General features: G+C 37.8%; 1 protein-coding gene across 13 annotated transcripts in view; it reads left to right on the forward strand.

Annotated features, from left to right (window-relative positions):
• The window catches only part of HDAC9 (histone deacetylase 9), a 1,049,156-nt gene that overhangs the window by 898,654 nt on the left and 132,852 nt on the right, over positions 1 to 17,650 (forward strand). For all 13 annotated transcript variants that reach the window (XM_070787186.1, XM_070787187.1, XM_070787178.1 and 10 more), the window contains one exon: positions 9,635 to 9,753. In XM_070787186.1, coding sequence (XP_070643287.1) covers positions 9,635 to 9,753 — 119 coding nt within the window. The remainder of the gene's footprint in view (positions 1 to 9,634; positions 9,754 to 17,650) is intronic.

Below are 17,650 nucleotides of genomic sequence, written 5' to 3' on the forward strand. Positions count from 1 at the left end.
TCTTCTACTATTAGTTGAAAAATTCCTCCTCAGCATTCTCACGGATCCTGTTATTCAAATACAAGGCTTCTATATTGATCATTCATGTCTATTTTTGCACTTATTATTATATATTTTATCTATTTGCTTCCTTTTATAGGGGACTATTTCAATTTTACTTCTTCAGATCCCTTACTAATTTATACAACTGTAGTTTTTATCTTTAAGTTCTTTCCTTGTTCTTCAGTTATTCTTTTTCATAACAGGACATCTGTGTTTTAAAGATAAAATGCTTTCTTGAATCTCCTTGAGATTATTACTTCTGTTCCTGAACTATCTCTGTTTTGTCCAGGGTTGTTAGTATTTACATTTATTTTAAACTTTTTTTCTTCATACTGCCGAGTCTCCTTATGTTGGGAAATTCCTACTCTGCCATTGACATTTATGAAAAGAATAACTGCTGTCAGCTTTTCCTGTGGTTGTGTAAATGGGTCAGTTGGGTGTTCTGTGTCAGCCAGTCTGGATTAGAGTGCATAGATGGCCAAATCGCACTTAGGGGTATTGCATTCTAGAAGATGGCTTGTGGTCTGTGTATCTTCCTGTGCTTGCTCAGTCAGCTGTGCCCGACACTTTGTGACCGCACGGACTGTAACTCGCCAGGCTCCTCTGTCCATGGGATTCTCCAGGCAAGAATACTGGAGTGGGTTGTTATTTCCTCTTCCAGGAGATCTTTCTGACCCAGGGATCAAATCTGTGTCTCCTGCACTGTAGGTGGATTCTTTACCTACTGAGTCCCATGTATCTTGCCAAATGACTGCATTTTGGGGGACAGTATCCACACAGAAAGGCTTGGCTTTCTCTAGACATCCTTTTCTTAAAAAAGAATCATGTGAATGTTTTGCCTGGGGTTAAATACTGGTTGTTGGCATAGAGGAAAGGTAATTAAGGTGTTGAGCTTTAGTCCGGGTCCTCTTAACCAGCTAACATTTTAACACTTCCTTATTTTCAGACCTGCCTCTCTTTCTTTGACCATCCCTGTTTCTTCAGTGGGGTTCCATTGAGTATCTCTCATCTCTTCTATGGTAACCTTCTTTTTGTTTCATTCTTTTCATATGCACTTGGTCAGTTCCCCTTTTCTGGAGATTTATTTAAAATATCTATTTGTTGCCAACTCTCCTATCTTCAGTTTTTGTTACACATATATTATTTGTTTTTTGGGGGGTAGTGATTCTCATACTTGGTAGCATTTTATTTTAAAGTGCTGTAGCACTTACGGAAAAGTTACAAGAATAGTACAGAGCTCCTGTATGCCCTACACCCAGCTTTCCATAATCTTAGAAACTTATAAAACCACAGGTACAGTTTTCAAAATTAAGAAATGAATATCTGTGTAATACCCTTAGCTAAGCTGCAGACTTTATATGGGACTGCACTTTCCCCAGTAGTGACTTTGCACTTTCCCCTTTTCTATTCAGGGTCCAGTCCAAAGCCTCATGTTGCACTTAGCTGTCATGTCTCCTTCAGTTCAGTTCAGCTCAGTCGTGTCCGACTCTTTGTGATCCCATGAATTCCAGCAAGCCAGGCTTCCCTGTCCATCACCAACTCCTGAAGTTCACTCAAACTCACGTCCATCGAGTCAGTGATGCCAAACAGCCATCTCATCCTCTGTCATCCCCTTCTCCTCCTGCCCCCAATCCCTCCCAGCATCAGGGTCTTTTCCAATGAGTCAACTCTTTGCATGAGGTGGCCAAAGTACTGGAGTTTCAGCTTTAGCATCATTCCTTCCAAAGAACACCCAGGACTGATCTCCTTTGGAGTGGACTGGTTGGATCTCCTTGCAGTCCAAGGGACTCTCAAGAGTCTTCTCCAACACCACAGTTTAAAAGCATCAATTCTTCGGTGCTCAGCCTTCTTCACAGTCCAACTCTCACATCCATACATGACCACTGGAAAAACCATAGCCTTGACTAGATGGACCTTTGTTGGCAAACTAATGTTTCTGCTTTTTAATATGCTGTCTAGGTTGGTCATAACTTTTCTTCCAAGGAGCAAGCATCTTTTAATTTCATGGCTACAAACACCATCTACAGTGATTTTGAAGCCAAAAAAAAAAAAAAAAAAAGGTCTGACACTGTTTCCACTGTTTCCCCATCTATTTCCCATGAAGTGATGGGACCAGATGCCATGATCTTCGTTTTCTGAATGTTGAGCTTTAAGCCAACTTTTTCACTCTCCTCTTTCACTTTCAGCAAGAGGCTTTTTAGTTCCTCTTCACTTTCTGCCATAAAGGTGGTGTCATCTGCCTATCTCAGGTTATTGATATTTCTCCCGGCAATCTTGATTCCATGTCTCTTTCAGTTCAGTTCAGTTCAGTTGCTCAGTTGTGTCCGACTCTTTGCGACCCCATGAATCGCAGCACGCCAGGCCTCCCTGTCCGTCGCCAACTCCTGGAGTTCACTCAAACTCACGTCCATCGAGTCGGTGATGCCATCCAGCCATCTCATCCTCTGTCATCCCCTTCTCCTCCCGCCCACTATCCCTCCTTAGTCTCCTCCAATTTGTAGTGAGTTCTTAGTCTTTTCTGGCCATGACTTTTAAAGTGTACTGATCTTTCTTATTTGTCAAGTGTCTCTCAATTTGGGTTTGTCTGATATTTTCTAATTATTAGATTTGAGGTTGTGTGTTTTTAGCAAGAATATTACAGAATTGATCCTCCCGTCTCAGAGAGTACTGATGTTAATATGTCTTATTACTGGAGACTGGAGATACTAATCTTGATTACTTGATTGTAGTAATAGTTTATTCAAGTAGTTATTTTCTATTTACCTCAATTCTTTTGTACTTATTAGTTGAAAGTTTTATGTATGCAGAGGTAGAGGTATTTTTTTCTTTTCTGTGTTTCTTCTATTATTTTTTAATCTCTGTGAGAACTCTTGGATACTTACTTGACTCTATGGATTATAATCCAATAATGTCATTATTTGTTTTGTTCATCAGATTGTCTCACCTTTGGCCATTGGGAGCTCTGTTACATTGGTTTTTATGCTCTACTAACATGCCTCTCTCTTTCTGGGCATTTTATTTATTTATTTTTTGTCACCTGATGTTCCAGAAATATCTTGTATTTCCCTGCTATAGTCCTGGAATCAGCCACTTCTCCAAGGATCCCTGAACCTTTTTTTTGAAGCCCGATGCTAACTGTACTCTTTGCCACTGCACTGTCATTGCTTTTAGGAAATACATAATAACCCATGTATACACACATATCTGAAGGTTTTTCTATATCTATCTACCTGATTTATATTTAAAACTATGAGTTCATTTGTATATTTTTATAATTTTCTTTCAGTGGGATATTGGGATAAGATGAGGGACTAACACATATGCATCATTCCCTGTCTTTTACCAGAAAACCCAGTTATTCAGATAAAATATTAAATGAATGCTTTTGAATATTTAAGATTTGCTTAAGAAAAATCTGTTTAAAAGAGATCTGTGGTAGATATGCAGATGACACCACCCTTATGGCAGAAAGTGAAGAGGAACTAAAAAGCCTCTTGAAGAAACTAAAAGTGGAGAGTGAAAAAGTTGACTTAAAGCTCAACATTCAGAAAATGAAGACTGGGCATCCAGTCCCATCACTTCATGGGAAATAGATGGGGAAACAGTGGAAACAGTGTCAGACTTCATTTTTGGGGGCTCCAAAATCACTGCAGATGGTGACTGCAGCCATGAAATTAAAAGACGCTTACTCCTTGGAAGGAAAGTTATGACCAACCTAGATAGCATATTCAAAAGCAGAAACATTACTTTGCCAACAAAGGTCCATCTAGTCAAGGCTGTGGTTTTTCCTGTGGTCATGTATGGATGTGAGAGTTGGACTGTGAAGAAGGCTGAGCACCGAAGAATTGATGCTTTTGAACTGTGGTGTTGGAGAAGACTCTTGAGAGTCCCTTGGACTGCAAGGAGATCCAACCAGTCCATTCTGAAGAAGATCAGCCCTGGGTGTTCTTTGGAAGGAATGACGCTAAAGCTGAAACTCCAGTACTTTGGCCACCTCATGCGAAGAGTTGACTCATTGGAAAAGACTCTGATGCTGGGAGGGCTTGGGAGCAGGAGGAGAAGGGAACGACAGAGGATGAGATAGCTGGATGGCATCACTGACTCGATGGACGTGAGTCTGAGTGAACTCCGGGAGTTGGTGATGGACAGGGAGGCGTGGCGTGCTGCGATTCATGGGGTCACAAAGAGTCGGACACGACTGAGCAACTGAACTGAACTGAACTGTGGTGCCTTAGTTTCATCAGTTTAAAAGATAACTGAACATGAAAGAGTTTAATACTAATAATAGGAAAATAAATAAGATTCAGTTCAAAATTTAGCACATCTTTAAACCAAACATATTTACAACATAGTAGGCACTCATGAGAAGAGTTGACTCATTGGAAAAGACTTTGATTCTGGGAGGGATTGGGGGAAAGAGGAGAAGGGGACGACAGAGGATGAGATGGCTGGATGGCATCACTGACTCAATGGACGTGAGTCTCAGTGAACTCCGGGAGTTGGTGATGGACAGGGAGGCCTGGAGTGCTGCGATTCATGGGGTCACAAAGAGTCGGACATGACTGAGCGACTGATCTGATCTGAGGCACTCAGTAAGCATGGTGTCATACAACTCTTATACTCATGCATCACTAACTCATTCAACAAACAACTACCACTCGAACACAACTCTAAACATATGCATTTTAAAATGGAAGGCATTTAAAGTGATGTTGTTGTTCAGTTGCTCAGTTGGGTCTGGCTCTTTGCAACCCCATGGACTGTAGCATGCCAGGCTTCCCTGTCCTTCACTGTCTCCCAGAGTTTGCACAAACTCATGTCCATTAAGTTAGTGAGGCCATCCAGCCATCTCATCCTCAGTTGTCCCCTTCTCCTCCTGCCTTCAATCTTTCCCAGCATCAGGGTCTTTTCAAATGAGTCAGCTCTTTGCATCAGATGGTCAAAAGTATTGAAGCTTCAGTTTCAGCATCAGTCCTTCCAATGTATATTCAGGGTTGATTTCCTTTAAGATGTACTGGCTTGATCTTCTTGCTTTCCAAGGGACTCTCAAGAGTCTTCTCCAGCACCACAGTTTGAAGGCATCAATTTTTTCGGCACTCAGCCTTTTTTATTGTCCAGCTCTCACATCCATACATGACTACTGGAAAAACCATAGCTTTGAGTATATGAACTTTGTAGGCAAAGTAATGTCTCTACTTTTTTTTTTTTTGTATTTTTAAACATTTTAATTATTTTTTTTTAATTTTATTTTATTTCCAAGCTTTACATAATTGTATTAGTTTTGCCAAATTAATATGCTGTCTAGGCTTGTCCTTGCTTCTCTTCCAAGGAGCAAATGTCTTTTGATTTCATGGTTGCAGTTATAGTCTACAGTGATTTTGGAGCCCAAGAAAATAAAGTCTCTCACTGTTTCCATTGTTTCTCTATTTGCCATGAAGTAATGGGACTGGATGCCATGGTCTTTGTGTTTTGAATGTTGAGTTTTAAGCCAGCTTTTTCACTCTCCTCTTTGACCTTTATCAAGAGGCTCTTTAATTCTTCTTTTCTTTCTGCCATAAGGGTGGTGTCATCTGCATATCTGAATTTATTGATATTTTTCCCGGCAATCTTAATTCCAGCTTGTGATTCATCCAGCTCAGCATTTCACATGATGTACTCTGCATGTAAGTTAAATAAGCAGGGTAACAATATACAGCCTTGATGTACTACTCCTTTCTCCATTTTGAACCTCTTTTTTCCAAATTTTCTGTTTTTTCATACTTTTGGAGTGGTTTCAAATATACAGGATTAGTTCTGTGAAATAGAGCATTTTGAAAGCCTGTGTGAATTTGCAGGCCAAATTTTTACTCTTTTCTTCTGTTATAATAATTTTTTGAGACAAAATTGAACATTTATAAAAATGTTTTGTTGGATGGAACAGTTTGTATCTCATTCTCTTTTTCAGTTTATACCTTCATTTTGATGGGGGCATTCACTGCCTTCTTTTGATAGTATTTGTGGGAGGTATTTTCTTTTTGTTTTGATATTTTGAATGTCTGAAATTATTATGTGCTGTCAGTTTTGCATCTTGGATGTATACGAGGTTATAAGTTTTTAAATTTTTTCTGTAGATTTTTTCCTTCATATGTTGATTTCCTAAATGGGTCCTTCAAGTTTCTTGCCATTTTTTCACATCTCTGTTTTGTGCTGTACTGAGAGAATTTGTCAAATTTATCTTCTAAACAGTCTATTACACATTTTGTTTGCTTTTTCTTTTTTTTTTAATAGCACCTTCTTTTCATTGTGTACCATCTTATGTCTTTGAGAGTAATCCAAATTTCTGTAATTATACTCTCTTCCCTGCATTGTGTCTCATTTTCTGAGTTCCTTTTCTTTTATTCATTTGTTGGCATGTTACTTTTGTTGTCTTTCATGCTAGAGACTTTCTTCACACAGTCCATCATATCTGAGAAAGGGGCACCAAAAAGATAGTGGAGAACTCTGTGTGACTGACAGGGGCTTTTGACTGGTGAGTTTACTGAGGAAAGATAGGGGGAAAAATCTGACTGTTGGTCTGAGTGACTCACAGATGTCAGGCTCTCTGGGTATTTCCTCTTTGGCCAGTTTGTTTCTCAGGGAAGACAGAGAAAAGTCATCTTGCTTTTTGTGGCTCCCTCTTTATAGATTTGCACTTATCTTCAGGTTTTCCCCTCCATTGATCAACTCTAAGTTTCCCATATTATGTTGGTAGCCCTTGTCTCCTATCTTATCTTTTTCTTTCAAAAATATGTACATATATATTTTATATCCAGATATTGAGAGAAGCCTTTATGAAGAAGGTAGTATGTGAGCTGTGCCTTGAAGGGTGTTTATCCTCCAGTCAATCTTACAAGTATAGATTGACTCGGGAGAAAGAAGAGAAGTGGAAGCGAGAAGGAAAGGAGGTGGAAAAACTTAATGCATGGTTGTTGTAAGGCATATGGTTAAATGGACAACATTGCTTAAACATCTACCTCCATATTTTCCTAAGAGTAGTGTTTGTTAATTCTTCAAGAGATGGGAATACCAGACCACCTGACCTGCCTCTTGAGAAATCTGTATGCAGGTCAGGAAGCAACAGTTAGAGCTGGACCTGGAACAACAGACTGGTTTCAAATAGGGAAAGGAGTACGTTGAGGCTGTGTATTGTTACCCTGCTTATTTAACTTATATGCAGAGTACATCATGAGAAATTCTGTGCTGGATGAAGCAAAAGCTGAAATCAGTATTGCCAGGAGAAATGTCAATAAATAACCTCAGATATACAAATGACACCACCCTTATAGCAGAAAGTGAAGGAGAACTAAAAAGCCTCTTGCTGAAAGTGAAAGAGGAGAGTGAAAAATTTGGCTTAAAACTCATCTGGTCCCATCACTTCATGGCAAATAAAGGGGGAAACAGTGGACACAGTGAGAGACTTTATTTTGGGGGGCTCCAAAATCCCTGCAAATGGTGACTGCAGCCATGAAATTGAAAGATGCTTGCTCCTTGGAAGAAAAGTTATGACCAACCTAGACAGCATATTAAAAGGCAGAGATATTACTTTGCCAACAAAGGTCCATCTAGTCAAACTATGGTTTTCCCAGTAGTCGTGTATGGATGTGAGAGTTGGATGATAAAGAAAGCTGAATGCTGAAGAATTGATGCTTTTGAACTGTGGTGTTGGAGAAGACTCTTGAGAGTCCCTTGGACTGCAAGGAGATCCACCCAGTCCATCCTAAAGGAGATCAGTCCTGGGTGTTCATTGGAAGGACTGATGTTGAACCTGAAACTCCAATACTTTGACCACCTCATGCAAAGAACTCACTCATTGGAAAAGACCCTGAGGCTGGGAAAGATTGAAGGTGGGAGGAGAAGGGGACAACAGAGGATGAGATGGTTGGATGGCATCACCAGTGCGATAGACATGTGTTAGAGTAGGCTCCAGGAGTTGGTGATGGACAGGGAGGCCTGGCATGCTGCAGTCCATGGGTAGGTCACAACTGAGCAACTGAAGTGGACTGCGTGTTTGTAATCTAACGTAGTACATAGGATTAATCAAACTAATTAGATGGAGTACCTTAAGAAAACACTCTTGATTCTTTGAGATAGTTTATTGCAACACCTAATATTCCAACATCATATATCACATTGTTATTTCATGCATATGAAAAGTAGTTAATTCCTAATGTGATACTTTTATGAAGATTATTGGTATTATTAGGAAGGAAAAGAACTGAATGTCTCTCCTAATAATGTAGCTATATTAGAGATTCTTAATTTTATTGAAGAATAAAATAATAAACTTGTACATGATAAACAAAGTTAGATATTCACTTAGTTCCACTGATTGGCAGTTCAGATATGAGGCTTTCCAAATGTCAGCAAGACTACTGTGGAAGTCACTTGTACATTTGTGATATTGAAGTCTTGGAACTTTTATACTTTTATGAAAATTGTGGAGTTATGAAAGACATTTAATTCCTTTTTATCTCTATGTAGGTATGTTTCAAATAAGTATTTTTTTTAATTTTATAACTTGAACAACTTCTTGTCTACATGCAAAAAGATTTAAGTATAAAACTAATATGTAGTTATTGTAAAAAAAAAGAGATCTGGGAATTTGCACATTTAAAAAGATGAAAAGAACATAATTGTGTCACTATTCAAGGATAGCTATTTTAATATTTTGTTTAGTTATTTCTCCCAAACATATAAAAGAGAACTTACTGCTTTTTAAATTCAGTGTAGGGTGAACTAGTCCCATTTCATTTCATTAAATAGGCTTTGAAAGTTTGGATTTTAATGATGGCACACTCTTTGTGAAGGCTGCATTAAAGAACTATTGGGTTTTATAAAGCCCAGTAGCATCCACTAGTCACTGGCTCTCAAATCCAGCTCTGAGGAGGAAGGGGTGAGTGAGGCTGTGAAGGTGAGGAGGTGAGTGCTCAAGTGTCCAAGTGAGGCCAGCAGGGGTGGCAGTCAGGGATAAGGCAGCCGCATTCCTTGTGTCTCTGACCTTAGACTGGCTTAACATTATAATCTGGATCCTATTAAAGGAATTTTGTGTTTTTCCTTTGCAAGAGTCACCCCCTACCACGACAAATATTTAAAAATGTTTCTTAAAAAAAGTTGGAAAAGCAACTTTTTCCCCAAAGAAATTTATAGTTCAAATTTACACCAAGTTCTTACTAACCGGAGCAAGCCAGGTTTTCACTAAAGCCTTGCCTTTCCTCTGTAAAACATTAGTCACTCCCTTGGAAGAAGCAGTTTTTTTTTTATAGGCAGTGGGATAAAACAGCCACAGATGTTCATGTAACATGGCGGCTTTAGAATGTACCTGCAAGCATTTTTTTTTTTTTTTAATTCGGAGAAAAAGATAAAAGAAAAAAGACTGAATTGGGACGCAAAAATAACAGTGATTGATTCAGTATTAAGGAAATGATAAGTTTTTGATCCACTCAAATAGTGTTTTCTTTCCCCCTTTTCTTTATTCTTGGGAAGTTCTTGAGATTGTGCCAAATCATTTTCACTGCACAATTTTTGAAGGTATTTGCCATTCCCATGTGTAACCGGTTGCCTTTTTACTGTGCAGAACTGTAGTGAAGCCTGTGGCCACAGAGTTTGATCCAGACATGGTCCTGGTTTCTGCTGGATTTGATGCATTAGAAGGCCACGCCCCTCCTCTGGGGGGGTACAAAGTGACTGCAAAATGTAAGTAATATGCAGGATTTTTTTTTTTTTAAACATGTGAAGAGTAAACTTAGGTGAGACATTCAAATGATTTTAAATGATGTTTACGGCTCTGTCAGATTCATCCCTCTGTAGAAATTGGCCTTTAAGAAAACAGTTAAATCATTCCCTTTCGTGGACTTGAAGGGACATTTCAGAACCTTTAGTTTTTCAGGAATCGTGTTTTGCTATTTAAAGGCAGAAGTTATAGGGTTTCTGTTTAAAATAATGTTAAATGACTTGAGAGGTCTAGAAAAGATACTGGGCTTTTGCAAGTAGACTGGAAATCACTGTGTTTATTTCATTGCACTTTGGGTAGAAATAGCTATTTCCCAGTGTTTCCTCTTCTAGGTTTGAATACAAACGTGAGGCTCTGTACTAGCCTATGGGTAGCACTCAGGGTCTCTACTGGTCTTCTCTTGTGCTGCAAAGATTAACTTTTTGGATGTGTCCCCTAGCAACTAGACACCACATGAACAAATGAATTTTGTGTTATGTTGCATTTGAATAACATGACCTAGTGGAATCTGGCTAGAAAGAATCTTTTAGAAGGATTTCTGTGCTCTCAAAGTATGAAAACAGGGCATATGTATAAGTCCACACATGCAAATATATGCTGGCACTATGTTAAAAAAAAAAGATGAAGGAATTATGTAAAATAAGTAAAATTACACCAAGAATAGTACCCACTATTGTGTATTTTAGTGGGAGTTGAAAAGAAATCGAAAACAACCCAAGTAGTTCTAAGTGAGAGGGATGAGTTTGGAACAAATGTGTTTTATTAATTTGAAAAGAACCAAAGAACCAGTATTATGCCAGCCTTTGTTTTAAGTTGGCGTCTCATACGATGGGTTTCTGCACTTTAATTCCTCCAGTAACATTGTTAGGCCGTAGCTATTTTTAACATCTGTTATTTACTCAGTGTTCTTGGTGCTTTGTGGTCTATTGAAAATATATTAGAAGAGGCAACTCTGCAAACACAAGTGAAGCATAATTCACAATTGTGGTAACTCTGAATAAGAGAGGTGTTTGTTCACATCAGATATCTTTATTATCCTTGTTCTTTGTGAAGTTCCGCTCACAGGGAGGTTAGTCTCTTCACTGCAGACAAACCTCATTTGGGTCAAGACTGGTGAATAGTTTAGTCTAAATAAAAGGGGGAAATGCTTGTACCCTAGACTGAGATAAACCCAAACAATAGACAACACATGGAGCAAAGACCGAAATCTAGAAAAGGTATCCTTTGCCGTAAAATCCAAGAGTCTCCCTCAGAACGAGGAATGTCTGTTCTTGGGTCTTTCTCCCTGCCAACAGGAAAAGTTGTAACAAGTTCGAACTAGCTGGAAGGAACTAAAATTTGTTTGCTTGTTTATTTGTTCTATTTTTGCCAAGTCAGATTCAAACTCAAATCTCATGTCATCTTGGAAGTGTCTACCTCTTGTTAGCTTTAGTGCAGCGCCCCAGGACCTTCACTGTATAATGTTTCATTGTCACCTGGGGGGAAAGCTCTTTGTTGTTCTCTATCCTAGAAGATGATCTGTAATTTCTCCAGTCCCTTCTCTCCCACCCCTCCTTATCTATTTCTTCTCTTCTTTATCTTTTCTATTCAGCAGACCATTACTTCATTACTAGGTGACTTGTTTCCTAAGAAATACAGACAGACACTAATTTTAAATGTTTTAATAATTGACCTTTTGTTGAGTATTCACAGTTTAATAAGGAAAAGATATACAGTTAGGGCAGGAAATCTCAGAACCCAAAGAGGCTATCTAGAACAACTTGCACATTTCATAGATAAGAAAACAAACTTATTTTACCATCTGAAATAATTGGGGTTAAAACCCAAGTACTTACCCTGAATTTGTAGTTAGATGAAATTATATAAGTTTTTACTGGACATTGTCGAAAAAGAAAAACGTTTCATAAAATGCATAGAGAATAGAGAACTTGGGTGCACACTACAGAGGACTTTTTGGTGCCCAAGACCCTTAACTTCACAATCAATCAGCCACTGACAATGACAGTCCCATGCTACCTAATAGAAAAATAGCAGAACACCATAGGCAACTGTCTGTATAGATCAGCTCATGCAGGCCTGAGTTTGCCAACTATATTTTCTAGAGAAGCTGCCATACTGACTGGGTACAGGTTAGAATTACCAACCACTGTACAGTTATTCCCCAAGTAGTTCACAGTAGTCATTTTTTCTTTCAACCACCCAGCAGATGCATTTATGTTGCCTTGGTTTATACAACAATTAATATTGGTCCTTCACTCTCCTATACTGAAAGTCATTCTCTGTTTGAGGAGAGCCCCCAAATGAGGCTAGAAATGGGACTAAAACCTAGAGTATAAAAGTAGAATTTAAAGAAGCAAGTTTCTTTCCTGATGTTTTCCCATTCCTGCAAAACTCACTCTCGCCCATAGTAGAATGTTTAAGGATCTTAAGAATGTAGTTTGGAGGATACTGGCTTGTCAGAGATGCTAAATTTTATAGTCTTAGCACATTGAATAAATCCTCTAAAACTTTTGTTTGTTAACTCTCATATGAAAAGATAAGTCAAAATAGCAAGTTCTTTTGTTTGTTCTAAAAATCTAATTAAAGTTGATTCTTGGCTAGAACTGTTATTCTTCCTTCCTGTTTTCTCCTCTCGTCTCTTTATGTATTAAGTGTTCTTTGTTGTGAGACTACAATACAGATATTCATATTTGTTTGTGCTGAAGTCCTAAATGAATTATCTGAATTAGCTATTTGAAACCTGTGCTATTCTTTTAGTTAATCACCAGGATTAAGGTCCAAGCTGAACAGAATAATTTTTGTACCCTGCCCTAAAGGTTTCATCAAACTTTACCTTACAGTTATCAGTTTATCTTTTTAAATACTCTCATTTGGATCTTTTTGTCTTCAGTTTACAGTTTAAGAAGGTTAGTATGCCAACTGAATGCCATGCTAAATTGAATAAAATAATTGGTTCACCATATTGCAGCTCCCCCCGGCTGTTTAACAGTTTGTTTGTGCATGCTAAGTGGCTTCAATCGTGTCTGACTGTTTGGAACCACATGGACTGTGGCCCACCAGGCTCCTCTGTCCAGTGGATTCTCCAGGCAAGAACACTGGAGTGGGTTGCCATGCTCTTCTCCAAGGGAATCTTCCCAACCCAGGGATCAAACCCACATCTCTTTATGTCGCCTGCATTTGCAGGCGAGTTATTTACCACTCGTGCCACCTGGGAAACCCAACTTAACAGTGTTGCCACCTTTAAAAAAAATGGTTCTTTAGTTCAAACTCACTTTACAACAAAACAGATCTTTCTTTCTTTTCAACACGTCTGTGTACTATCTGTTTTCCATGGCTTCAGGTAGTCAACTCATAGGAACAATTTGCTTTTATCATATAGTAAGAACTTTCCCTTTGGAATAATGCAAAAAACATTGCAAGTTGATAGCCATATGAGATTTTTTTTTTAAAGCTTCTTTTATAAACATTGAATAGTTTTATAGTCCTTGAGATAGAAGCCATTCCCTTAGAAAATGCACATGTGTTTTTTTGGACAACTAAAGAATAGGTGGAGAAGGCGATGGCACCCCACTCCAGCACTCTTGCCTGGAAAATCCCATGGATGGAGGAGTCTGGTAGGCTGCAGTCCATGGGGTCGCTAAGAGTCGGACAAGACTGAGCAACTTCCCTTTCACTTTTCACTTTCATGCATTGGAGGAGGAAATGACAACCCACTCCAGTGTTCTTGCCTGGAGAATCCCAGGGACAGAGGAGCCTGGTGGGCTGCCGTCTATGGGGTCGCACAGAGTCGGACGTGACTGAAGCGACTTAGCAGCAGCAGCAGCAGCAAAGAATAGATAATAGTAACATATTTTAAAGTTTTGAATTGCCACCTTCTCTTTGATAGACTGTTTCACCCTTTCTAGTGATCCTCTTACTCCTTTTTTAATTTTCTCCTGTATGAGGGTCTTTCATGGTGGTACACTGTTGTGGGTCAGATGTCTGTCTAAATGAATTGGTACTAACAATGGTCACTTATTCAATATTTCCTTTAATAGAGTTATTATCAAAAATGATGCAATATTAAATGGAGAAATAATGGTTTTCTTAATATTGCACCTTGGGCAGGATCGCTTGAATATTAAAACCTACTAGAATCTAAATGGTAAGAAAACTCATTTCATCTCTCCTCAGAAAAATAGGACAGTGGGAGAATGAATCCTTTAAATAATAAACCTGAAATAAGTGTGAAGAACTATGGGAGAGTGCAGGAGAGTTTGTTGAGGGATCAGAGGACCTATGTTTAAATCCCAGCTTTGTTTCTCACTGATTTTGTAAGCAAGTTAGTTTCTTAATCAGCAAAAAAAAGTGGAATAATAGGGGGATGAGTAATAATTATGCCTACAATATAAAGAATAAATGATTAAAGCTTATGAGGTAATGGTTTTGAATTTTATTGCTCATATCACTTCAACAGTTCTAAACATTCAACAGAAGTCTGAGATTTTAGATGATGTATTTGAACACAAAATACATAACACAAATATAAGAAGAATTTTATACTCTTATTTGAACAAAGTGGTCAGAATGGTCAGAGGTCCTTGGAAGCTATGCAGGATTCTAGATGAATAAAAAGTGTATGTCCCTTCAATGAAAAGTCAAGTTAGGAAGAGAAGTGCGTCCATCACACATTTCCATGTCCATATACATTCTCATATGGGAATAAATTGGAAGCAATTCAGATGAATTACAGTGGTTTTTTTTTTTTTTTTAATGAGGCATCATCATTTTGTGATGAAGATTCCTCAGCTCTTGCCTTCCTAGAAATCGTGCAGTTTGTCTTGGTATATTGAGGTGTGCTTGGATTTTGACATTATTAGTATGCTGATGTGGGATAAATTATCCAGTGAAGCCTTTTTAGCAAGTAAACTATCTGAAACACAATTAAAAATCAGAAAATAAGCAGGAGAACTTCTGAAAATCAAAAATAAATGCAGAAGTTCCACTTATAAATGCTTTCTTAACCTGCTTTCTTACCCTTAGTGAAATTCTGTTTAATTCTTTGCATGTATAACCAGCATCTCATCCTCTGCCAAACTCTTCTTTTGCCTTCAGTCTTTTCCAGCATCAGGATCGAGGATAAGATGATTAGATAGCATCACTGAATCAATGGATATGAGTTTGAGCAAACTCTGGGAGATAGTGAAGGATAAGGCAGTCATGGGGTCACAAAGAGTCGGACATGACTTAGCGACAGAACAAAAACAAATTAATTAGTATACTTGATTAATTTTCCAACTGTAGCAGATTTAAGCAATAGTTTGGAAGTGGAGGTAGATGAATAGATGATGGGCATGTTTCTGTCTCAGAGGATATTATTTCTTAAATTTGAGTCTGCAAGCCTCCCAGGAATCCATGGATAGAATTCATGGTGCTCATGAACTTGGATGGAAAGAAAATTACGTGATTTTTAGTAATCTTGCCCCTTATTATAAATGGCTATATAAATTTAGGAATGTATTTTCTCCCACTGTAAGTGTAGGCACAAACCATAGCTATATTATTAAAAAGGGTACCCTTGTCACCAACAGAAATGATAGCTATTTTCATATCACTTTACTGTCATGTAGATCTACCTAAAGATCCGTTACTCTTATCATTATGGAAGAGATGATATGGAAGGAGATGTATTGTACCATGGCTATCCTCTGTATTTTGGTAGCTCTTTTCTATAGTACTTTATTTTGTTATCTGTGTACTTACTGTGTACATTTTAAAACATTCTGGGAAGGGGTTGAAAGGATTCACTTCAAATACACTTCCCTTCTCTCTCTCTGAAGCAGAGAGAATAATTTGTCTCTTTGTATTTGCTGATTTGCTTCTCACATTATACCTGACATACTTATTTTGTTATATATTACTGAACTTTGAAGCAAACAATAAAAAACTGGATGTTCAGTTTTTCCAAAGATTTCTTATCTGTAAAACAAACCTCAGCTATGTCTTGCAGTGCAAGCTAATCTTCATGTCTTGTAACTGGAAGTCACACCAACACTGTGGACAACTAATCAACTTCACATCAAGTATTCATTCATTGCTGTGTTGTCATTTTACAATAAACTAGTGTAATCTGAGAAATCAGAAATTTTGGTTAAAATCATGTAATCATTCTTTTTTTTTTTTATTTAGGGTGATTTAAAAGATGAATAATACAGAGAAGTATATAACAAACTTTATTACTTCCACTATTTAGAATTGGCAGCAACTAAATATTTTTATTATATTTGCTCCAAGTCTTTTGTTTATAAAAGAAATAAAAATTGCAGATGAGTGCAGATTCCCCTTTAATCACTGAGTCACTGTCTCTAAGACTTATTCCCATTCCCTTCTTAACCACTGTCCCAATTTGTGTACTTCCCAGTATATACACACACGCAAACACACACATGTACAGTATTATTTTAGTGAGTATGGTTTTTAATGTACTGTATATAGCAAAAGGTAAGTATTAACGTGTTCTGTATGTATAGTTTAAGGACATAGCTTTCTTCCGCTTTTAGTATCTTTGTTTTGAGACATGTTCATGAATATTCATATATCCTTCTAATTTTTCCATCCCGGGCCATTATGGACGTATCCCACAGTGTACATTTTCTGTCCTCCTATCAGTAGACCGTTGTTTCCAGGTTTTCACTATTGTGAACAGTGTTGAAATGAACATCTTTCCACAAGTCTCCTGCTGCCTAGACACCCTCTTATCAGACTTTTTTAGTTAGTGAACACTCCTGTCTCTTTTTCATTATGATGCACTTAAAAACACAGAGCTGAAGATGGAAAGGATGCCTTCTACTTTCCATGACTATTCCTCTAATCCCAGTGCACATTCTGGTTTCTCACACAAACACATTCACCCACACAACTCACCTTTTGTCTTCTCTATGCTGTTTTATTCTCTGTATATACACACCATTAGAGGCTATTGTTTGGTACTAAAATTTGTCAAGTATAATTCAAACTGAAAGGAAAAAAAGGCTAGAAATCATGTGATAGACAAAACAATTTTATTTTAGGGTGTTTTCAAAGCAGTGCTTTGGGAATTAAATTTATATCAAAAAGATGGTTTTTCTCCTCAAACTCCCATCACGCTAGCTATGCTGTGGGTGACTGTGGAGGGCACCATGCCTCTGAGGCTGAAAGCACAGGCTGGTCATCCAGTAGACAAGTCATAATTCTGGACTGGGCCATTAGAAGGACCACAGGAATGTCATTTCAACTTCTTGAAGATTGTTTCCTTAACTGGAAATGAAACATTAATTTCAGCCTGGCAATGTTGTTGTTATTGATGATAGAATAATGTATCTGCTGGAAATCATTGGGTGTTTACTCTGTGCTAGGCACTGCTTTCAATACTTCCTTGCATTTTCTCTTTTCATTTTCACGATTAAGTGAGATAATATATATGAAGCACTTTTTTGTGCCCTGAAATCACTAAAGAGGATTTAACAGCCATGTAAACTTCCAAATTAAAAAAAAAAAAAAGGTGACAGAAAAATTAAGTGACTTGTTCAAAGTCACGGAGCTGAGGAGTAACAAAACCACAGCTTGATCTCATGTATTTTAACTTCCAACTCAACATATTTTCCACTTGGCTCAATGGGTTATTTAAAATATCCCAGATAAATAAGTAGAGTTTTTAATTAGTGTAGAACCTTATTCTGAATTGTGAAAATACTGAAAAAATAAAAGAAACTTCACCCAGCAAAACATTCCTTATTTAAATAAAATTGTCCAAGTCAAAAAAGTAAGCAGAGGTCTTCTAACATGTGAGAGCTTACCATTTTGCAGACCATGTGTACTATTTTTTTAGGGAACTTTCCATGC

This window comes from Bos indicus, chromosome 4, assembly GCF_029378745.1.
Source record: "Bos indicus isolate NIAB-ARS_2022 breed Sahiwal x Tharparkar chromosome 4, NIAB-ARS_B.indTharparkar_mat_pri_1.0, whole genome shotgun sequence".
NCBI lineage: Eukaryota > Metazoa > Chordata > Mammalia > Artiodactyla > Bovidae > Bos > Bos indicus.